At 39.9% G+C, this 24,418-nt stretch overlaps 2 protein-coding genes and 1 long non-coding RNA gene across 4 annotated transcripts; 1 reads left to right on the forward strand and 2 right to left on the reverse strand.

Annotated features, from left to right (window-relative positions):
• Positions 1-1,041: 1,041 nt before the first annotated feature.
• On the reverse strand, positions 1,042-18,391 carry unc119a1 (unc-119 lipid binding chaperone a1). 2 transcript variants are annotated; one of them, XM_072392539.1, is made up of 5 exons: positions 17,821-18,391; positions 3,788-3,901; positions 3,549-3,639; positions 2,147-2,319; positions 1,042-2,022 (listed from the first exon to the last, which is right to left on the reverse strand). In XM_072392539.1, the coding sequence occupies exons 1-5, from the start codon at positions 17,942-17,944 to the stop codon at positions 1,910-1,912; spliced, it is 615 nt and encodes a 204-aa protein (XP_072248640.1). In that variant the 5' UTR covers positions 17,945-18,391; the 3' UTR covers positions 1,042-1,909. The 2 variants fall into 2 exon arrangements, with proteins under 2 accessions (XP_072248640.1, XP_072248639.1); XM_072392538.1 differs by having other exon boundaries at positions 3,549-3,642; positions 17,821-18,386.
• On the forward strand, positions 3,861-23,931 carry LOC140314375 (uncharacterized). The gene is made up of 3 exons (XR_011917139.1): positions 3,861-3,896; positions 21,928-22,106; positions 23,790-23,931. It is a non-coding gene; the product is annotated as an uncharacterized lncRNA (long non-coding RNA).
• Positions 20,484-22,016, reverse strand: crybb1l3 (crystallin, beta B1, like 3). Its single transcript, XM_072392540.1, has 5 exons — positions 21,951-22,016; positions 21,720-21,838; positions 21,494-21,626; positions 20,924-21,066; positions 20,484-20,652 (listed from the first exon to the last, which is right to left on the reverse strand). Exons 1-5 carry the CDS (start codon positions 22,014-22,016, stop codon positions 20,484-20,486), a joined length of 630 nt encoding a protein of 209 aa, XP_072248641.1.
• Positions 23,932-24,418: the final 487 nt, after the last annotated feature.

The raw sequence follows: 24,418 nt of genomic DNA on the forward strand, positions 1-24,418 counted from the left end.
TTTTTTAGTCATTTAAGAATATAAATAGTTTTATATTGTCAGCTGTTTATAGTCATTTGATATAAATTAGATAAATTTTAACCGCAGTAAAGTCAGAAAATAACACTAAAAGAGCAGTTATGTGGCTACAATCAGTATTTTTGTACCAATATTTGAGATGTCAGTTTGTTTTGTGACTGACTAAAAATTGTATTGTTTTGTTCATTCTCATTGTTCATAAAGCATGTTTTCAGTTGCAGCAGGTAAATGATCTATTTTTTACTGTGAAAAAGCTCACGGTTCACAACGCGCACATACACAACAAGAAACAGCGGTGCGTTTAACAGCCAGAGGGCCCCAAATGTCCTTCGGGAGTTGCTGGAGACTAAAACCAGAGCTAAAACAAGGTTAAAACAAGGATGAAACTGACTCCAAATTACTGACGACTTGTTGAACTATTTCCTGCGACCCCAACATCCAGATTTACTGGTTTACACACGTGGTCAAAAACAAACTTGATTCGTTGATATTCACCATTGGATCCAATTGGACCTGAGCAACAGTCAAGCTGTGTTGGTAGACACTGATGTTTAATAAGAGTGTTTGTGTGATGACTTAGGACAGGCGGTATAATTGCAGCAGTGCAGTAAAACTGTTGTCACATAAGATGGCAGCAAAGACTCTTTGTGAACTGCAGCTTGTTGCATCGGAGAAATAGTCTCCCGCTTATCCCCTGCTATTATTTCAGTTTTAATGTTTACAACATTTTGTAGGCTGAAAAACGCAAGGGTAATATTGTTGAGGGCAGTTTAGTGTGATCGGGCTAATTAACAAAAGGCAAGGTCATCATTTTGGAGTCAAAGCTTCCCATTTTAACAGTGAAATAATGCAATTAAACGTGAGAAAACAACAACACTGTATCAGCAGTATACCATAACTGTGTCTCCTTTCAGTCATTTCATGTAAAGAGGATACATTTTCACCCTTTCTGACTGTAAATGATTTTCTTATATGGCGGAAGGGTAAATAAATGTAAATCAAGGTTACGCAAAAATCCCATATTTTATTGCAGTGATGGAATTTCAGCTGTCAAAACTTTACATACTTTTTCATTTTATAGTTAAAACATTTATCATAATAGAAGTACACACAGTGTTCAGTACTACAGAGAATGTACTGGATATCAAAACTGGTATCTGACTTTTGGCTACCGTATGTTTTCTGACACCTCAAAATGACTATTTGTTAAAAAAAAATACGCCTGATGAAGTAGTACTATGAACATGAAAACATGAAACAAATGACACATTCACAAAGACAAAGTACACATCGCTGTCATTCAGCTGGATGATAACTGAACACAGGCAGAGGAAAGAATCCTTCAGATGGGTGTGCTACTACAAATTTAAGAAACTTCAGGAGTATAAATGTAATGAGATACCAATACAAACTATATTCTGTAAATCTGAATAGACTAAAATTTGTACCCTTTTCCCCCTCTCTTTGTCCCTTAGTGCATTTCTGCCTCGCCTGGTTTAGTGAGGTCAAATAAGACTCCTTTATTTCTTCATTTTAAACAAAAAAGGAAAAAAAAGAAAAACTAAACATGCTCTCCTGATATCAAGTGGAATCCACATATACAGATTGAAATCAACAGTATGTACAAACACTGCATGTGCTTGCGGCCCACACGCTCACTCACACACACTGATTCAAACCGACGATAAAACTGGCAGGATCTACTGTTCCTGCAAAAAGAGCCAAAGGGAGGAATCTGATTGGCCAGGCAGCTGAGAACCTGAATGGGAATGCTTGGAGCTAACAGGAGTGAGACGAGAGTATCTAATGCCAGTGATATGTCCATTAGTTCACTTGTTTCTGGTCCTGAAGGGGTATCTTGGAAAATGTTAGGAGCCTGCCAAAGGTCTTCCTATGGTCCCCCACAGTAGGAATAATCTGCCTTGTTGTGCATCACCAGCTTGTTATCCACAAAGTAGAAGCTGTCAGATTGTGTCTCATAGGGGTGCTGGATCATCTCACGCACTGAGAGAGAAAAAAAGAAAACACTCAGGATGAAGTAGCATTAATTACTCTCAATCTGGGGGCATTCGTCCCTTGTGGTTATGAATGCACTGGACTTGAACGCGTGACTCTGTTTGATACTCACTGATATCCTCAGACAGAGCTGGGAACTCATAAATGTGCTCGCATGTGTTCTTGCTGCTGGGCATGCAGAAGCCAAACTCGAAATCAAAGCTCTTCAGCAACTGGTCGCGGAAGTAGTGTCTCTCAATCATACGGAAGTTATTGATAGGTGTGTCTCCAACTGTGAACTCAACCCTGGAGAAAACGAATCCACAAATATGTAAACATATGAAAACTGGTTCATTTCAAGCCTTACTCTTGTGGCTTTGGCTGTCACATTTATGATATAACATTGCATTTATCAAATCAACTACTCATGTATGGGAAAACATGGCTACAACATTACAACAAAGTCATTTTTGATGAGATGATAGATAAGAAAGAAAGTGTCAAATGAATTTATTGAGAATTGCCCTAAGACAGTGTGAGGTGTAAGTTTCTGCTAAGCCATGCAAATATGTTTGGTCAACGGCAGCCGTTCATTTGGATCAGTCTTGTGTCTCGATGGAAGAATTGTGTAGATCCATCCTACAATGTTGTATATGGTCAACAAAGTATCCCATGTCTACATAAAACTAAAAATCCATCTCAGTTTAAATTTGATCGTTCTTATACTCACTCTTATATTACATGATCTATCGGAGGTTTTTCCTCCATTATTGTAAAGTAAAACTATTTGGACTTGGGGGGCAAATTTCAAGTAAACTGGATAAATGCCTTTTAAAGGCAAAACATTTGACATTAATTCTGGCCAGTCTCCTGGAAAGGTTAGTCATATAACAAAGAACTGTGTATTCTTGCCGATGAAGATGAGGTCTGTTTTTTTGAAAATTTAAATTGTTTGTGAGATCCTGCACAACTTTTAAATGTTGTGATGTGTAACAGTAGAACATCTGGCCCGTGTGTCCGGCACGCTTTATATATATTTTGATGGGATTACAGGATCAGTTTTAACGTGAGACATGATGTTGAATACCTAACCGTAACTTGTATTGTGTAAAAAAGCAAAGAAACAAGCGAGGGTACGAAAAAACTACATAGCTCCGACTCTTTCAGGATCTCTCAGGAATCTGAATAAATCATGTTCTGCGGACACAGATCCTTGTCACTGCCCCCAGACTATCTACATGAGTCATTTGCTCAGTTGTGTTAAAAAACCTCAGTCAGGGTAAGAGTAGGAGTCTGATGATGAACACCACTCAGGAGCTCTGACAGTGACTTGGTGCGTGACTCATCAGGTGGGCTGGACTGCTCTGTGTGTTCACACTGATCATCATCAGCCTGTTGTCCCACACTGAAGCCCACTCACCTCCTACACCCTGTCTTCTGTCACAGCAGCAGGGTTGACTGCAATTTACTGGTTTGGTTGTAAGGAACACACACACACACACACACACACACACACAGAATACATGTTGACTTACGTGGCTCCAACCTGCCGTAACTGTAGGAAGGCTGGGGTGAACTGGTATCGGACGAAACGGCCGGCATTGGGGTCGCACTGCTTTAAACCGCCTGCTAAAGAAGAGGTGAACACAAGGGAAGAGTTTGTTGCTGTAGTTTACTGCCTCCGCCACACACACCCACACAAAACAAAAAAGTAATTCTTGGTAAGACTATGAAGCTTTTGTCTGCTTTCTTAAAGTCTGAGTTTGGGACTGACCTGGTGTTGGAGGTTTGGTGATCTCAAACAAGACTGTCCCTGTTTCCATGTCACGGATCTTAAACCTGGTGAAGTCGATCATGTGGACGTTCTCTTCTGGGGAGCAGAGGTAATCTAAAAACATACGCGGCTATTAGCAGTCAATTTCTTTTCAATTGTTGGCAGCTAATGTGGGGCAGCAAGTTAAAACCAGGATGAAGATTTTCCCGACAGACCACTGCATTGTAACAAGATGAGCACTTACTCATTTTACCCATCAGTAGTTTTAATGTAATTGTCATGTTCTATGAGCTTTAGTGTTTGTCTTTTGGTTTCTTGGTTTTCCTTGCTTCCTGTTTTATTTAGTAGAGTTTGCCCTTCCGTGCATTCTGTAGCATTTGCTTCATGTTCACACCTGATTTTTCTGGTCCTGATCTCTAAACCTGAGCCATGTTATCACCTTTAGCATATATCATCCAGGTTCTCCTTTGTTAGGTGCCAGATCATCATATGGTGTTTGTTGCTGTTGCTTTCGTGCTCATCCCCCTCAAGGTTTCCTTGTTGTTATTCGAGTCAGTCAGTTTGTTATTCCTTTGTTCCGCTTGGGTCTAGTTTGTAGTTTATCATTCCTGCCTTGGCAGTACCTTCAGTTTTCAATAAAGCCTTTGCTCTTCTTCATCACCTGTCCTCGCCTCCTCAGTCCTCTATTTTGCTCCAGTCTCACCATGAATCCTGACAGTTATGGCTGTCTGGTGCATGTTTTTGTACAAAAAAGCAGGGGGATTTAAGCTGTTGGATAAATGCAATGCATTAAGAAGTAGAATATTTTCCTCTGAGACATAGTAGATTAGAGGTAGAAAGTCACAAGACAGGATAAAACTCAAGTGAAGTTGAAATGCCTTGAAGTTAATTGTTAAATAAATGCACTTGGTTACATTTAACCACTTTAATGTACTTTTGGTCATTTTATTTTTAAGGTTGAAAAAAATATTTGTGTCCGCCACTGACTTTTTTTAAATTTTGTTTTTAAGTTTTTCTGTTTTGTTTTCTTTAATACTTGTAGAAAATTTCCCAATGAAAGACACAAATCCTTAATCTGGATCTGCATGTTGACTTTGACTCCACACTTGGCTTCACAACATTGACAATAACTGTTCTTGATGCAGTTCTTGTCCCTGATGGTCAAATTTGCCCACGATGGCGCTTGTATGTGTGTGTGTTTTTATTTGCGAGTGAATGTCTACGTGTGTGAGACACGCCCTACCCAATGGGCCAGGATTAGACCTAAGAGGCTTATCGTGTTTTACCATCACATGGACTGACTGGTTTCAAAGAACACACACACACGCGCAAACACACACACACACACACACACACCCATTATCTATTTAGGGTTATGCTAAGGGCAGCTAATTTTAGGAATCTATGTTGCATAAGTGTTGAAGTGTCTTCAGTGTGTTTTTTAAAAACATATAGATTTACACTTATTGCCAACAAGCATGGAGCTGTTTGTGTATTAGTGTGCATGCGCATACACAAAGTCGCTCACGAGCATTCTCTTGTATTTCTAGGGGTTAAGGAGCAGATGGGCTGCTCAGGCTTTAGCCACCTGCTCAAAGGTATTTATAGACCCTTTCATAAAGTGCAGAACACAATACCTGACACCTTGTCTGGAAATGCCCCTCTTGTGAAACTGTGCTATTTAAGGCTTGCGATTTAATGTAGTGGATTCAGGACATTCAGTACTTTGAACGCCAGTGTACAACTGAGAGCACAGATCAGACAGTTAGAACTTATTGTGAGTGTAAGGAGATTCATTGACTGATTAAAGCTAAAAATCAAGGACATGAGATAGTTGTTTAATCTGTTTAGTTATTGGATGGCCAGCCGCATTCTGAAACTGATGGTTTGCATAATCTAAATGCAGATATAATGTTCAGACTGCTTCATATTCAACCAAGGACCAAGGACTTCACAATCATCATCTTTAAAGAGCAGAGGAAAGAGATTATGTCGAGGCTTATTTATAAAGCAACCTCAGAATCTCACTAACATGGAGCTTATGGGAAGTTTAAATGTATATCAACTCTGATAAACAGCCGAGCTTAGAACTGAACTTCAGAAAGGCACTCTTTGTGCTCTGTTTAGTTAAAAAAAAAAAAAATTTATATGCTCCACATTAATTTGTACGTGTGAGTATATACTGTTGCATCTTCCTTCACATGCATTGCAGAGTGACCCTTTGCCTAGCTGTGGTTATTCTTTACGTTTTCATTCTGTAGATGTGTTTCCATGGTGAACATCACATGGCTGGTAGTGAGATTTCCATGTAAAGCTGCTCTGGCTCAGAAATGCAACTCTCTTTATATTGCCTTCTAAACTGGTAAGAGGGTTAGAGAGCTGCTGTTTGATGCAGTGCCCTCTAGTGCCAGGTCATTTCATGTGAGGGACTTATCTACTCTGAGAACATTACCAAATGTGAGCTTATATATAAGCCTACTGAGTTTCCTCTAAAGCAACAGCAAGGTAAAACATTCAAACAGGATTTACAGAGTGCAAAACCATGTGGCTAAAACATAATCACTGCAAAGATTTTGTCTGACAAAAATTGCATCAAATGCTCATATATGATACATAATACTGTGAAAAAACTACTTTTCCCAGTTGGCAGAAATGAGCTCAGGGTGTTCAGGCTCCTCAGACTAAAAATATACAGAAAGTGTCTGAGACATGATTCATACCTGTCAATTTTATCTAATGCTCTTGATAAATATGATAGTAAATTAATCTTGTATTGTGTAACTGCTGTAGGAGTGTCAGAGAGGAAAAGAGTTCACCCTTGGTATCCTGTGCCAAAGATGTTCTGAATTTTCTGAATGGAGGAGGTAATAGATTTGCTATATCAACGTATGTCTGTGTGATTCTTCCTGCTGACACTGGATCCAATAATCAAGCTGTACAGAGAGTAAATAACCCCAACTCGAACTTGCCAATAAAGCAACGGAAACTTCAGGAGGCGTCCCCAAACTATAGTTATATTATTTAACTAATTCAATTAAAAGGGGGAGCTATTTTCTCTGAATGCAAAGTCCCAAATACTCCTTTGATCATTGACTGAATGAGTCATTTCTGATATTATAGCTCCTCTTTAATCAGAAATCTGATGGAGAAGTTCCCTGAATGCATCACATGGCCATGACTGAGCTCGCAATCTTGTTGTTTTTTGTGAATTAGACAAGATTTTTTGCCAAACCTGCTGAGAAGGACAGATGGAGCATTTCATCTGATAGCCCAGCCAGTGAAGTCACTTTCACACAGAACAGCAAATTCTTGCACTGCACGCCTGGCAGTCATACAAGCCTCATATGACTGCAACTCCCAGGGTCATACCAGGCAACAACACGGTGCAAAATCCCAGTTAGATTTCACAGCCTGTGGCTTGACTGATGACAACAGACCGTACTGCCTTTCAGAGATTTGCAGTAGTAATAAAAATTTGCCTTCTTTGGGTGACTTTTGTTCATTGATAGCATAATTAGGTATAACTGTTGGAGAGGAGACTGACAAAGTTCTCAAATTGAAAGATGAGCGCAATTTTTAGGTGGTAAGAGATAAAGAGCTGGTGGAAAAACACAAAGAAAAAGTAGATTTTTCTGTAAGGACAAACCAGAGGCCTGGCTTAGCAAAAATAACAGAAGCTTGTACGTTTATTAATTGCTAAACCTTTTCTTTTGGCTAAAACATTATTGTTTGTTAAAGACTTAAAGAATTTCAGCATTTATGAAAATATACAAGTGGGACACACCACCCTTTAACCACCTAAGGCAGTGTGTTCTCATAGAGACAATGCCTATGAGGGTAATTAAATAAAATATGTCTGTGTTTATCTAAATATAATCATTACGGAAATAGTCACAGAGTTTTGGCTTCTGAATTATTGTAAAGATCAATGCTATGCTCATATTTGCTCAGAAAATATATAACCTACAGATTAATGTACCCATGTCATTTTCTGGTGCATAACCTTTCATAAAAACCAAAGGTTGTTCATGTTCACATTTCAGCTTTTGTACAAACAGACACTGGTATGAAGATGGATGATAAATATTGACACTGGGCTTATGTAAGTCACACCACAGCTTACATGTCGGAACCTTGTGGCGAGCATAAACTACTTCAGCTGCGTTACATATTAATCTGTCACATGGACGTGTGTTAGGGTGGCACAAGATAAGATTGAGAGGATGTCGAAGATGGTTAACACTGTGACCAACAACACATGTCATGAATGGATGGGTGAGAATATTAAGAAATTAGCATCAATATAGCTGGAGGTCTCCAACCAGTGAGAGACTCTAAGGCACATTTAGAAAAAATAATAAATCTGAATGTGAATAAAATTTTGTGCAACGGTGGTCTCAAAGGGGATGTTTTTTCAGCCCTGAAATGGCAGGGCATATTTTAATGGTCCAGGCATTCAAATGTACTGTAATGTACTCAAATTCATAGTTTTCTATCATAATTTGATCAGAAACGTTGTCTCAGTTGGAGGAAGTCATTGTCAAAGACATAAACTATCTTTCGATCCACATTAAAATGTTGCAATTGATCTCAATTCGTTGACATTCTTTTTATAAGAGGGTGATATCAATGTACAACCAGGGAACACAGGTGACATCATTGCTGTGGGAAATAGCATGGGGTTAAGCGTTAGATACATTGTGAACTCGTTAGAGTTGTATTCTAATAACCGTGGTGTGAGTTCAGTTCCCAAATACCTAAATACCAAATATCTAAAAAAAATTGTATAAACACCAACTAGTTGTATAATGTGCTGTAGTATCGTAGGTAGCTGGTCAAGAGCCAAATATACCAAATCTAGTTCCACAACACACTATTTTTGCAAATACTTAGCCTCTATCTGCACAATCTACGACAATTCAAACTTTTTTAAATGCAGAGTTAAATTTCTCATACTCTGATACCAAAATCATCAAAATTGGAATATGCAATCACAATCCATGTCCAAAGCTGTAGAAAATGGCTTTTGAAGGCAAAATGGCAGCCTTTACCTTTTCTTCTCTTTTTTTTTTTAAGTTCAGCAACTGGACTTTTTGAAAAAAGTAGGTTCTCTAGGAAAACTTGTGTCAAATTTCTATGCTTGTATTACAAAGATTCCAAGATTATTTCACTAATCTGCTGCACCAGACTTTGATTTTCTAGTTCCAAAAAAGGACAATCAGTGGTTTCAGAAGATTCACCACAGACAAAGAAAGTTCTTCCAAACTGATTGTAGAAAAGATCTGAAGGAAGAGGCTGCAGCGTTTGGAAAAGAGTTTCATCCTATATCAAGGCAACATGCTACCACTCAATCTATGAGCTCCTTTTAGCATGCGTTGAAGTACTTCAGCACACTTTTTTTCCTGCTTGATCTAACACCATATTAATATTTTTCTTTCCAAAAATCAAATCTGAATTCAGGGGAAACTGTTCTGAGTTTGTACCATTATAGAACAATAAAACAACAGAGCTTTTACTACTTGTCCTATTATGTAATTGCCTAATCTAATATCTTGCCTTAATTGATTTCATTTAGAGGATGAGGGCAGATTTAGCAAACTTATAGAAAGATGCAGACTGGCCATTTATAGTTTTTATACTAAGTTAAGCCAACAAGCTGCTGGCTATTGCCCTTACTGTAGTAATTCTCTGTTTCCTTATACCTCAGCTCTGACACAAGTTGCTTTAATGGTGATAAAAAGGAGAACTAGCACACATTTACTGTTACTTCCTGTCTCCAATAGATAAATACAGAAAAAATAATATATACATATATACATCTATCCGTATAAAAAACATCCAACCAAATCACTGTCAGTATAACTATTACTCTTGCTATAAAGTATGACGTCATGCAATAAAAACAAAGAAAATATGGTACATGTGCTGATGCCTCCGTTCCTTCCTTGACTCACACACACAAAGCGCTCCACTTCACTTCCTTCAACACTGTCACCTAGCAACACTCCTTCTGATAGTGTGCCAGCTCGATCAACGTGTCTTTTTCTTTCCCTTCATCCACCTGCTCCGCAACAACAAGACAAATCAAAGGAGAGCATCTTATGTTAGGTATCAGTGGTCTGCAAATAAAATGTTCCGCGGCTGCGATTTGATGAAGATATACCTGAGGCCTCGTCTTCTAGAGGAAGTAACGTTGGCTTTACTTTACTTCCCCACCATGAAGCATGGAAGGAATACAAACTAGCGCAAAGCATTAAGACATTATAATTTCTTGTCCCTGTGGGGAAACTTGCCTTTAGCTCCCAGCACAGGTGGTTTGCTGTAATTACTCCACATTTCTGCATTTCATTTCAAGATCTTCCAAATGTGAATATCTCTTTTCAACATACAGGACTTTTCTGTGCGGCTGCTGACAATCAGTCTCACCCATGCTTAAAACACATTAGTCATCAACCCCAAAGACCAACATTCGGCTTTTGCTCGACATTATGATTTTCATTCAAATGGAACAAAAGTCAATATGCTCTTGAACAGAAGCCATTGGCAGCAGCACCTCTAAAGAATATAAAATTAGCTTCACGTCTTTACTCATGCTGTTCCAGTGTTCAGATGCACAAAGTCTGTCTGACACCAAAGTGGCAGTCACACAGACCAAGCGAGCTGCCACATATAGCTCCTTAATCCTCAAGATTAGCCCGGAGTTACAGACTTCCAGCCACAGGGATTGACTTCACATGCCTTATTCTTTCCATCTGACTCTGCGGTCTCTGATCAACGCTGAGAGTTTGTGTAGGATTCATCTCAGGACACGAGAAAAATACAATGCAAATGTGTTAGAACTTGTCCTCATATTTAAATAATCAACAGCCGAGGGCGGGGCTGGTTACATTACCACTACATGTTGATGTATGTACAGCACACCTGTGCGGCAGGCTGTTTCATGTCTCTCATTTAAGAGTACCTTCAGGCAAATTGGCAAATGGTGAGGTTCATAGATGGGTTGCATTCTTAATGGCTGAATGCAGATGGGATTCTTTCCTCTTATCTTTCTCCAACCGGCGCTACAGCTGAGGAAAAAAAATCAGATCTGTTTGAGAGGAAATATGTTGCCATTGCTGTGGAGACTGACAGTCAACCAAGATCACGACATGAGAGAAAAGACAAAAGAAGCCCCTTTGCTCCCTTTACCTTTAATGCAACAACACCACTTTGTTATATATATTTTTTTCTTAGTTAGAGTTAATACCACTCTCATTTTTACACTTCATATCAGCTGCTTCTTGTCCCCCTTCTACGCTACGCCAACTTTATCTTCTCTTCATGGCGTGACATATGGCAACACATTTGTAAAATCACTACAGAAGCATCAGCAAACATTTTTAGTCATCAGCCATAGATCATCAGAGGTTCAATGGGTTTCAAAATCACAAGGGTGAATCACAAGCATGCGTGATCATAGGTCACTCAGAAGAGTCTGTTGTTCAGGTGAACCATGACATGCTTCATTATGAAGAATGATATATCCTCTGTATCCTCAGGCAAACGTTCACACATGCATATACAAAGTCAGGAACAGAAACGACTCGTCTGTCCATGTTCCACTCTTGGCCTCCACCCTAAGATAAACTTTGTGCACAGTTTGCATGCAGCCTGGGAGGGTTTGGCACAAATCACAGCATGATGCAATCATAAACACACAGACTTCCTACGTCGGCAGGAAAAAAAGTCTTATGTTTTTAAATTCCGTAGGTATTCGATGCAAAACTAATCATGCAAGCAAACATGAGGGAGTGATTACACAAGACATTATTGGGGGCAAGAGGTGCACACCGAAGAACTCAGAAGAAAGTATGTCTAAGTAGTTGCTCTTTTTTATTGGCTACCTTTACAAAGTTTCAAGTCGGCAAAATGTCATACATGAGAACAAAGGCTCCCTCTGTCAGTCTGCTAGATATATAAAAGGATTTTAATGTATAATTCAGGTAACGCGTGCACAGGCTACTTTGCAGATATAGCATAACCAGTTGCCTACATTCTGTTCACAATCATCCCTGTTTAATCTAGTTTAGATCTTCTAGAAAATTCATCCTCTTACGAGGTAGTCATCATTCTATGGTAATATGATTAATATTTCTATCTTGACTGGTAGTTCTAAATTCCTACAAAATAACCTCAAGAGTTTCAAGAATAACATACCTTAAAACTACAGGCAACGATCTGTGTATACTGATTTAAGACAAGGTGGGACGTTTGTATGCTTGTCCCTTGAGAGCCATATGCAACATAAGTATGTTGTATACTGAAATGGTGCTCGAACAATTAAGGGCATTGGAATTCTCTAGAGAGCTGAAGTGCTAAATAAATTTCAGATGTGCATTTCATCCGGCTCTAGAGGGAGACACCCACACAAACACTGAAGCTGGTTGTTTAAAGGGGTATACGAGGCTTTGCCGTATCTGTTCCTGATGGGTTAATTAAAACGAAAAAAAAAAAAACAGCAGAAAAACACATTTGTGCTGTACAAAAATATGTGACTGGTTCAGAAGACTTTCTTTTTCTGAAGACACCAAAACAAATCAAGATTTAGTTGATCTGATCACGGCCCGGACACAAATAAAAGTGGTAGCCACAACAACAACAAGAAAAAGGCTACAAACTACTGGTTTAGATTTTACACCACAGGCAGTCGCTGAGATGAAGGTTTTATGTCGCTGCTTTCTCTATTATGACCCGTGTTTGTGTCACCAGGGTTTTTTTACAGTTGCATTCTCGTCTTTTTACGTCAACCTGAGCTGAGTGCTACCAAGCTTCAAATGGCTCGAATGAATGAATGTTAGGATGGATCACATACCTTCAACACAGAGCGGCAGTCAATAATACACATTTTTCATAGCTGAATATATCAGCAATTACAATTACTGAATGCACAAATCTGCAGTCCCACAATCATCTCCTCCACCATCGTTAAGTTTCCACCAGCAGCTGCCTGGTTAAAAAAGTAAGCTCAAACATTAGTTCATGAGACAGCGTTGATGTCCGACGTGAGAGGAATATACCATCTTTCTCTCACTGAAAAAATAACCTTGTGGCAGCTGTGCTTGGAAGATTATGAGAACTGGCTGCCCCGATCAATTTTAATTAAAGCTGTATCCAATGTGTTGGCAGACATCACAGAGTGGAACCCCTGCCTGATAAAGAGCGTCTCTGTGTGCCGGACTTATTAAAGCCCAATAATTGATCACCCATTAGTATGAAAGGAACAAGGATGCTTTGAGTGAATCTTGTGGATGAGGAAAAATTAGCCACCAGTGACATTTTGGGTCAAAAATGCTGGTCGAGCCTTCCCAATGATCTCCCTCGATAAAACGTTCTTATTTGTGTTTTCACACAATAAAAGTGTTGTTTTTCTATTTATCTGTATTCATTCTCGTTAATAAACTCGCTGTTGCTGCTGTATGTGGTATTATTTAGCAGTGACACACGATACCACGATAGGCTGGCTTCATATCTGTTATAGGAAAGATCAAGACGAGAGCACTAGAGAAAACTGAGATCATACAGAATTTATGGAGTGACTAAATCATGTAAACAATGAGAGATGTCAGTTTTTGGTTAATTCTAAGATTGCCCCAGATGTCTGAAGAAAAGAGGACAGCAAACGCCATCTGCAATGACCCAACTCCTGTTTTTTTTCCCAACATTTTCCACCGTGCAGATAATGGTCTTTAACTGGTTCCACTTAACATTGCAGGTTTCCACTTATACCTCCGCAGTCGCACTGATATCTCAACAGTTATTTTCACAAGCATTTTTGTCATAGTGCAGTGACACATTGCTCATTGCAGACAATGCAATGCACACTTCAAAACCTTTTTTTCCCCCATTGCTGACGTGCCTACTGAGTCAGTGTTTTAACAAATAGCTGGGTTTGTGGTAGTTAGCAGAGACTGGCAGGAGGTATAACAGCCATTCAAGGGGCCTGAAAGTCAGTGGATATATTGTACATGGTATATCTAGTATTGCCTCCTCACTTTGACATTTTGATAGTTATTTATATTTTGATCAATTTAACTCTAGATGGGTGGTTAACATCAGGTAATATCAGGGGACATGCTTGTAAAGGGGGGTTGTTGGATTCCACTGAGAATATTTTGTGTCTTGGCTGTTCACTTTTTAATTATTAGCCGTCTTAGTATTGTTAGCCACGTGCAATATTTATCTCAAAGAGGGAGCTCTTAAAAATACATTAAATAAACAGAACCTTTGGCAATGCGTTACCTGATGTTTGTAAACCCAAGCTCATGACAGAACGCTTCATAACTACATTTGTCAACAGTGCAAAACCCTGCAAATTTCACAATGAAGTCCCCAAAGTTCTATTGTTACTAAGCTTTCCATTTCCACTCCCTGCAGGGATGCGGCTCATGTCGCACCATGTTGATGTTCATCGTCTCCATGCTTCTGGTTACTACGCTTATGTATCTGTGTCTTGACAAAAATTAAATATTGTTAATTTTAGACATGTTAATTTCATTTCTGCTTTCAGTCAAAAAACTACTCTTTTTCGGATATGATTGGGCTATTATTAGGACAATACGTGCAGTATAGACATGATGTTTCCTGGAACCGGGAAAACAATCCATCGCTTTCCTCTTCCATGCCCATCAGACCCAAGCTTGCCAGGAAAATCATTTCTTTAGACGTTTCAGTTGATGAAAGAGAAATGCGTCCCTTTTTTGTGGCACCACCATACAATTCTAACAAGATGTGTTTCTCCCACAGGTAAAGTGGTGTCCAGGATTATGTAAATTTTACATATTGCTCACTTGCGCTCAGGTTTGATGGAGATTTGGAAGGTGCACGAACCGTGCAGGTGAGGTCTTGACTCAAGTGAATAATCACTGAGCCTGAGGAGTGTTTTGATACAAAAGGTGTCATACGGGTTGTTTAAAAGCACCTTTTGACCAAGACTTGGCTAAAATGACAGTCACAGCAGAGTATCCCTTCATCACATCCAATGGTCTTCACATATTTGTAAATAGTAAACTGAAGAGTGACCAGTATTAAATAATTTTTTCCAAATAACTTGCCAAAAACGTCCCACCAAGCCCCCAAACAAAAATACATTTTAACACAGGCTTATGTTCAAACTGAATCCCATCATTATGTCGCGTTAGACAGCTCCTTGAATATCTTTTAAAATTTGTAGAGGCACGGTTCTGCTCTCGGTCAGCAGGAGATTCTCACTCTTTTGCTGCTGCATTTATGTGCAGTTACACAGTGAGACGTGGTAGATGACAGGAAAAACAGGAAAGTGGGTACAACAGAGAACTATTTCATTAGAAAATGATCCAGCGAACGCACAGTCCGCAGTTGTAAAACAGTACTGTACCTTACATGGTGGAAAGTTTTAAGAATATGTAGTTCGAATTGAACCGCAGATAATTCCACACCTCTTCTGTCCATCAGTAGTACTGTACTTCATGATATAAGGTTACAATGTGATACGGGCATAATATGTGCAAACGTTACAAACGTTACACTGACAATGTGTTGTTTTCCTTGTCACAGCAGCCATTCTCATATGTCTGGATTATACTTCTTTTCTGCTCTGCCAGTGTGACAATGAGGCTCTGCGCATCATTTATTAGCACAGAAACGAGCGTGAAAGGCTGAATCTGGGTTGCCCGATAATGGTGGCATGTTCCTCCCAAAAGCACAACTGGAGAAGTCATTTTCACTGCAGGATGAGGCATTTTCTGCACCTCTCTTTCTCAGCTGCAATTTTCTTTCTCCTAGAGCAAAGAACAATAGTCGGAATTGTGGCACACTCAGATTATCTCTGAGAAATATATACGTGGTTGAGCCTTGGTAACAATCTTTGACATCCTTCCAAGCAGCCTTCTACTGCTGGCAGATTACAAAGGGCATCTTTGACTAATAGTAACATAATATTTTCAAACTTTGTCTCTGGGGTGATTAATTACCTGACATGTATCGCTTTGTTGCAGAATGCTGTGTTACAGCCATCCTGACATAATCCAGATTACATGTCAGTGGAGAGCAGAGATTACCGCACCATCATGAGCGATTTAGGAATTATCGCACTGATGCAGCTCTGGTTTTGTTTCTCCACTGAGAGGCTACCAAATAAAAACAGGATGTAACTGTCAGAGGGGGCAGTGTCAGAGAGTGGACATTTTGATTTGGTTGTTTTAAGATCAAGGGACTTCAGTTTGGACTCCAGACTTCCCTTTCACTCGCTACTGCTATAAACATGGATTCATGTAAAAGGAGACAGTTGATCACTACATATCGGTTTAGTTCTGCATGTTGCTTCTTTTTATAATTATTTTCTATTGTCCATTTGCTTAAAATCAATCTGGATTAAATATTTTGACTAGAGTGTCAGGCTCCAGCCAACTCTCAACAAATAGTGTATAAATCACAGCAAAGCCGTGACATGTTACCACACTGACAGAAAATGTGGCCAAAATTGTCTGCTATTTATAGACACATCCATGGCCTCGTGTGATTTTATTCATACAACATTGAGAAGTTTGGCCTGAGAAAACAATGTAAGACAAAAAGTCTTTTAGAGCCGTCAATCCCCTCTTACAATCAGTAATGATAGTTTGCTCACACTCACTAACAAAGATGAAGCTGAAAACTGGTAAATGTGACCCAAAACTTCACACACAATTTTTATTATTGAGCTGCAATGTTGATATTTCAAAAAACAAGAATGCAGTAATTGTTTTCATTATTCTGAGATCTTCATCCTCCTGGATTTGTTATTTGTGTGTGTGTGTGTGTGTGTGTGTGTGTGTGGGTGGGTGGGTGGAAGAGAGAGAGAGAGAGGGGGGCTGTCAATTATTAACAAGATATAAGAGCACCGAATTATGGAAGGGATCTTCCCACATGGCAAAAAAAATAAAAGAATACAAAAGATACTGCTCCTCTACTAATGGCTACATAAGATGCATCCAATTCATCATCTAATTGGTGTTTTGTGACATTTTTTATGAAAAATTAAGTATAACTGCACATGCTTTTACATTTAATTTCCTTCACATATGGTGGGAATCTTTGTTTTTGGGTACTGTTTTCAACTCATTGTATATAAGCCTATACAACCGACTGACTTACTTTTCTACATGCTCTGCTCTTTGAAGACTTATTGTCTGCTTTGTGCATCTTGATTACTGTCAAACAGACCAATTACATTTCCTTTACTAAATCAGTTGAGAAGTTTTGGCTCCAAACCAAGACTAGGTTTCAGGGTTAAACGTGTGTTATGAGGAATTTGTGATTTTTTTTTCTTCTTGAGCTAATGTACAGGAGACACCTGAATAAGAGAAGAAGTCTCAGGCCAGTCTGACCCCATCAAATGATACAGACACTGTTTCTATTACATAAAAGGAAGCTCAGTAATAGTACTCTGTACTTTTTTTTTTTAATTCCCACTAGCTGTCTGGAACAAGCTATAATCAGAGGATCACATCTCGAGCCACCTGTTACCTCAGAGCTGGGTGTCTTGAGGTGAAGGAGTAGTTAGAGCCAGATTTTTTTTTCTTTTTTACCAGGATTTGAGTAGCACAACAGGAAGTACAAACATTCACTCTCATGTGTCTGTGGCTGTACAATCAGGCACTGACAGATAAGAATGACTGCAACCATTCAAACTACTCATGTAGAATTAATTGTAAGACTAACTTAGCAAATAAATCTCAGCTGGAACCTTCAAATACTATCTGTCCTCTGACAACATAAACCTTCTCGCTGACTGTGATGCAGGCTGGTTAAAAGTGGTTAGTCTTATTTAAAGCTATAGAGACTCTCTGAGGTCCTCTCAGGCTGTGTCGCTGTCCATGGTAGCACAGTTCCTCCAGACAGGCAATAAATGTAGTAAACAAACACATATACAAGACACAGAACAGGGAAACCCTAGCACATGGCTTCCACCTTTCTTCTAGAATTGTAAAATGTGTTAACGCTCCTTTCAGTCGTGCCAATAACACCAGGTTACTTACTCTTGGTGATCTTCTGTAGCCCAAGCACATCCTCGGGTGTTATTACGGTATTTTTGCGCAATTCTTCTTCGGTTTTTACTGGGATCCCCATGTCTGTTGAGTTGCAGCCTTGCTGCACTTTCATGTCCAGCAGAAGAGTGTCGTTGGGTGCGCGACCTGGCAGGGACTGAAGCTTTCTTCTTGATGCTCACGGCGTCGCGTCGCCGCAGAAGCAGATTTAGTTGCGTCGAAGCCGTTGGTTGCGCGCTGGCTAATACGCCGTGCAGCAAACAGGCTCTGTGCTGCTACAAGAATAACTCATTCACCATGCCTCCTCCCCTTCTCGATCCGGTAAAAGATAAAAATCAGCCCTTGGCTCCCTCCCTCCTGCGCTAAAGGCTCATCGGCTCTCTCACAAGCTATTTAATCCAAATCCTGTGGCTTTAAAACCGACCAGTCTCCGTCTGCGTCCCTCTTCATCTTCTCATACACCAGAGCGTGCATGGCTGGGCTTTTATCAACAGCAGCAACTGGAACTTGTCGCTCATCTCAGTGGAGAGCCATTTATGTTGGCCTCTTTAAAGGTTTGACACTGTGTTGTGGCCCGACAAAACAAAAGGCTGAAACGAAATAGCATGTTCGACTCTGTAGTGGGACACTTCAGCAGTATCACCGACGCTCTTGATTTAGGGAAGCAGTACTTTGATGTTGATGGTATATTACTATTATTATTATATAACTATTATTAGGCAGTGGTGCTCATTTCCTGTTGCATTTTGTCCTCATTATAAATTGAAGTCTCAGTACTGTGCATAATTATAAGCCAGGTGCTTCTTTTTGCTTCACCTCCAAACCAACTAGTATACCAATTATATTCAATCATTTTCAGGAGGTGGTGAGGGTTGTTATTAAATCACACTCGGTGAGCCCCTAAAAATTTATTTATTTTTATAGATGGATAAATCATTGGTAAAGCTGAGTTTGATTGGACTTTTGGGATGTGCGCACAAAGCAATCAAATAATTAATTAGGAGGGTGGCAACAACTTAGTGGATTAAAAACATGAAAATGACTACTACTAACATAAATCTACCAGAAAACAATTATCTGCTGTTGTAAACATATTCTGGATGTGCTGCGTTGGGTGTCCAGAAGAAGAAGGTAAAAGGTGCTAAATCAGGCTGAAACTCACTCAACCACCATTGAATAGGATTGTACTAAAGACGACTTGATTATTGCTAAATTTTTCTAAATGAGTGACACTTGATGAAGCAGATGGATGGGCCTGGATCACTCATGGATTCTCTTCACAACTTCAAGTCCGATGCCAGCAGGGGGAGGAGGGGAACCGGCATGGGCCGCTATTATCAAGGACTAAGAACTGAATATTAATTTCCTAACCTACTGCCAATATCTAGAAGGATATTTATTCAAGTAGAGGGAATGAAAGAGGTCAGTGAAAGTTGACTATAAATCTGTCAAAAAGACTCACAGATACCACATATGGAAAAGCTTGTGGTAGCCATTGAAAAGAAGCAGGTGCTATACTAGTCACCAACTTCTATTTTCTGTGCCAAAAAATGTATTGAATTGCATTTTGCATTTTGTTACTGTTTATTATTCTTACTGTTGCCACAAAAAAATGAAAGCACATAGGTGAAGTAGGTTTATTTTTAAGTAATGTTTCTTTTCAAGGGTTACAGTTTTGTTAGATCTTTTTTTTTAATAAATATCCATTTTCACCAGCGTTGTTTAGTGTTTAGTGGTCATATACAGTGGATTTCTGAAGTGTTGATAGTTAACGAAAAGAGCAAAGTTTCCTGACCAGAGTTTTTTGTGCTTGATCGCTCCGTGGATGCTTGTTGTACCACTCATTTGATATTTTCTTCAAAGACAATAAACAGCAGCAGAAACAAGATCAAATCTTTCAAGTAAAATACTTTTATTCAATTTGTTTCCATTGGAAAGTTGCTTTCCAGATGCCAGCATCCCTGAGAAAGTGTAAAACCTCTGGACAGCCCCATCAGTGAGCTGAAACAGGCCAGCAATAAGATATTTACACATCAGCAAACTACAACCCTGCACAGCCTCCTTCCTGTTGTTTAATCACAGACAGATTGGTCATCCAGCCTTTTGCTTTGTGATGGGGTAATAGTGCCTCCCTCTGCCTTGCACACTCACTGCAGGGCATGAGCAGAGTTGAGAGCTATCCATGGTAGTACTTTGCGAGTGATAGGACTGTCTATCGCTTTACTCTTTTAAAAAATCGGTGGATCCCAGCAGAGGGGGAGCACTTTGCTAAACAGGCTTTTTGGCATAGTTTCATCTTAAAACATGGAGGCAAGTGAAAAGAAATAGAAATTAAAATCAAAGAGTTTGATTGCATGTAGTGTTGAAACAAACTAATAAACACAAACTAATAAATCTACTACCACCCCCCCCCCCCCCTATTTATGAATATGATAGATTATTTTTATGAGGTCTGTAGACAGAGAGTTGCTACTGTTCTTACCAGCATTATAGAATAATATACAGAATTTACCAGTAAAAGCAATAACAGTATTCAAAAGGCATTAGCTGTGTGGCTAAGTGGCTGTTGATGAATTTTTGAAGGATGTTTAGCAGCATGGCAAGCCCGAGCTCTTTCTGCTCACTCCTGTAAGCCCATAGTCTGCTGGACTCGTCTATGCGGTGAGCTCAAAGCAGCCACGGCGGTGCGTCTGCATGTCTCTCACCCTGCGGATGGACTGGATCTGAGGGTGTTGGGCTCCCCACTCATTCCAGTGCTTGAAAGGGCCCATTTCAAACACATACTGGTAACCACGGTAGCCAGGGTACTGGTAGCCCACCCAGCTATGTGAAGAAAGACAGAAAAACAGATGGAGCTTTAAAGCTTTGCTTATAGAGACCAAACTCTGTGGCCTTTCATATTCTCATCTTGTCACGATGGATGTGATCTCTTCACTTTGTTATTTGTCAGATGGCTGTTTGTAGAGGTGTTTGCAAAGTTCAGTTTAAAAGATCTGCTCTTTGACCATTGGAGCGGGACTCTCTGACATTTACGGCCCAATAACCTGCGGACAAGAAAAAAGCAACCCAATAGAGATGACCCCAAACTGCTTACGTTCCACCGGTGACCTGAATGCTGGCAACACGGTCCTGGAAGCCATATGACCACAAGCTTGGAATGTCCTCGTCACACACTTCCATCTTACGACCCTCAAAGTTTGCATTTTCATACAGGCAAATCTTGTGATCCTGGGGGTCCTGTAAGAGAAATACATTGCTTCTCAATGAGTGACTGTTTTCCTACAGATACTGTAGATGCTGGTGCAGCTCCTAGCTCACTTTCTGCCCTCGATTGTATCCATTACCGAGATAAAACGTAACCAAAATGTCACCCGGATCAAGCATAGAAGCACACAAGTAAGCACGAATGTAGTTACTGTTATGTAATATCGACTTTGGATTTGAAAATATCATCTAAGAAAAGCTTTTACGTAAAAAAAACAATCCCTACAAAATATACATCTGCAATCATATAAAAAGCACTTTTCTCTGAGTCGGTAAGAGACAAATGAGAGGAGCACTGGATATGAGGCGTGAGTGGAGGCTGACAGCAGTAATCAAAATACACACTTGTTGCCACAGCAGAAAAAAAAGAAACAAAAGCTCCAGGCCGATCATGACTCACCATTCGGACAGGCCTGACCGACATCAGGCAGTCACACCTGTAGCTGTTGGACCAAGTGTCCCAGCGGGGGTACTCTCCCCTCTCCAGCATGAACATCTCACCACACAAGTTCTGCTGCTCATAACCCACCCAGCTGCGTAGTCAGACAGAGAAGTGCGGGCAATTGGTTATAGAGAAAATATATTCTCTGCTGTAACACATGTGAATAGCAGGTTTGGTGACTTACGGTCCATTCTCTACCCTGATGGAGCCGATTCTGTCAAAACCCTTCTCAGCTAGGTTACGGCACTCTCCAAACAGGTCCATCCTGCGGCCTTGGAAGTTCTCAAATTCATAGAAGTATATCTGGATAGAAGTAAAACAAACTCAAAGTGATGATTTCTGAAGCCTAATGTTTTTTTTTGAGCGTGTGTTTTATTTCTATTTTTCCTTAGGATAATAACAGAAGTAGAGGTACCTTGTGACCGTGCAGCCCGATGGCCGAGTGGCTGCCAATGCTGCCTTGAGCACCTGAGTGAGACATGATCAGATCTACAGAGAGAGGAATCACAAAGTCCGTCAACCATCTTCAGAGATCACAAGGAGGCTAATTATTGATTTTTGACTCCCGGAGGTGAGTCATAGCTGCCCTGTGCAAATGCCATGAGCTGAAGCATGTTTCAATCAATTTCAATCTATTCAAATTCAATATGAAGATATTCATTCTTTTAAAAGAGCCAAAATTCAATGAAAATATTGTGGTTAAAATGGTCATTCATAAAGAATAGAACCTTTATTATCAGTGCGACCCACACAATAGCATAGTGCTATGAGATGGGGTTTGCAACTCTACAGAACCTATTACTAATAGCACTCACTTCTCTACATTTCGAATATGCAGACAATCCACGCAATAGATATTTTTGTTCTCTTGAAATTTATCTAGATGTGAGACTCACCGCACTTAGCTTTCGCATCTAAAAGCCCTGCTTTAACCCTCTCTTAAGCTTAATTTGCTGAGGCCATAATTGTGATTAAATCCAGCTTTGTACGCCAGCGAATAACCAGAACTCACAATTTTTTAACCACATGCAGCGATGTTAAAACCGCTGTTTGCGCTGCCTGGTGAGAGCTTAAACCAATAGAAGAGAAAGAAAATAGTCTCAGATTTTTACGTGCCAAACCTGATCCTCTAAGAGCATATTTTTTATTTTGTCACCTGATTTGAATAAAAAAAAAACACAAAGTGAATAGAACTTGTGCAGATTTGTGCAAAAAGGATTATTCTGTGAAAGTGTTTAAAAGTTAACTATAACTATAGTTAACCTTTGAATCTTTTACCTGCTTAATCCTTCCTAACAGCATTTATAACTGCTGCTGCCCTCAATGTGCAACTTCATATAGAAATTTCCCCAATACACTCCCTGAGATTTCGTCCTTTCCCTTAGAGCGAAAATAGTAAAAAAAACATCCTGTCGAAAACTGCCTCGTTCCATTTTCTAGGATTAAGGGTTGGGCAGAGCCTGTCATCATTCAAATTTATGTTACCACAACAAGTGAGCAGCATGAGAGCAGCTAAGAAGAGCAGATAAAGGGCTGAGAGCAGATAAAAAAATATCCACCCCAACAGGGTCATAACACATTCACTGACGTGTTTTTTTTATATTCCATCTAAAGTTAAGCTTTAAGACAAAAGCCAATCGTTGCTTGGTTCTCTCAGTCCAAGGAGTAAGTCAACAGGCAAATCCCAATATTCCCCCGTAATATCCAAAGATTCACAGAGAGCACAGAGAGTTAAAAAACCTTAGAGTGGACACTTACAGTTACAACTGAAGGCTGAAACGCGCCGACCTTTGGAGAGAATGATGGACGCAGGCCTTGTGAGTGGGGATATATATATACATTCACATCCAGAGCTGGCCTGTACACACAGGATTCTGGTGTCTGATTGGCTGTGAGCTGTTTAGAGCATAGGACGGGGTCAGAGGTCATGCTGCTTATCCCTGGACGAATCGTGCTGACAAAGCTGCCTGTTTTATTGTCCAGCACCATTGTGAGGGACTGAGGACAGTCACTGCCATCAGCAGAAAGTTTGATTCATCTCACACACACACACACACACACACACACACACACACACACACACATGCACACACACATTTTTGCTTACTTTTGCTGCTGCCGCTCTCACACTCTCGCCTTGACTTTCTGTCCAAATCCTTTTTCTGCTTTCAATCTTTCCTTTCACTGTCACTTTCACCAGATTTTCTGTGGTTATTTCTGTATTTTTTCCTTTCTCCTTTCATCTTTGGTGCAGGGAGGCTAAGCCTTTGAGCCCTGGGTCGGCAATGTGCTGACTGCAGGAGCGACATCAATCTCTTTTGTTCAGACAGGCGAGTATTGGACACACTATAGCACTGGACATGCTGTATCCATACATACACATCACATACAAGCCACCCTTCATATGCCGAAATACAATTTGGGGTACACAAGCAACAGATTATATACTTGTGTGAAAAACAAATAGATTAATTGTTTTCTCTGCTTCCTTGCTCTCTTTCTGTTTAATATTTTGTCTCTTTCTGTGTTCTGACAAATGACTTTACTTGTCATTTGTGAAAAACAGTTTTCTGTCTCTCACATCTGGTGGATCTTATAACTTCTGGAAAAATGAAAGGCAGATTTATTGTCTCATGAGAGTGTGTAGCCAGTGTTGTGCTGTCTATTTCCACGAGTATGTAGTCCCCTTCATTTTTGTTCACAGCCTTACGGGAGCTCAGGGCCTGGGGACAGACAACCTATCAGGGCTCACAAACAAGTTCCAGCCTGGTCTCACATCTGTGTAATCAACTCAACCTCTTGACAGTGCATTATGTGTTTGAGGCATGTAACGTGTTAGAAACACGTGTCGGCACCACAGAAAACAACGAGATTCCCCACCAT

The sequence above is a fragment of the Leuresthes tenuis genome, unplaced genomic scaffold, assembly GCF_036924035.1.
Source record: "Leuresthes tenuis unplaced genomic scaffold, fLeuTen1.0.hap1 SCAF_9, whole genome shotgun sequence".
Lineage (NCBI taxonomy): Eukaryota > Metazoa > Chordata > Actinopteri > Atheriniformes > Atherinopsidae > Leuresthes > Leuresthes tenuis.

Coding starts and splice junctions, on each gene's coding strand:
- unc119a1 (XM_072392538.1), bottom strand. CDS start 17,944: ATGAAAGTGCAGCAAGGCTGCAACTCAACAGACATGGGGATCCCAGTA. Junction 3,902..17,820: donor GCTACAGAAGATCACCAAGA/GTAAGTAACCTG, acceptor GTATGTTTTTAG/ATTACCTCTGCTCCCCAGAA. Junction 2,023..2,146: donor AGCTCTGTCTGAGGATATCA/GTGAGTATCAAA, acceptor TTTCTCTCTCAG/TGCGTGAGATGATCCAGCAC.
- crybb1l3 (XM_072392540.1), bottom strand. CDS start 22,016: ATGTCTCACTCAGGTGCTCAAGGCAGCATTGGCAGCCACTCGGCCATC. Junction 21,839..21,950: donor TCGGGCTGCACGGTCACAAG/GTACCTCTACTT, acceptor ACTTCTATCCAG/ATATACTTCTATGAATTTGA. Junction 20,653..20,923: donor ATTCAGGTCACCGGTGGAAC/GTAAGCAGTTTG, acceptor TTCTTCACATAG/CTGGGTGGGCTACCAGTACC.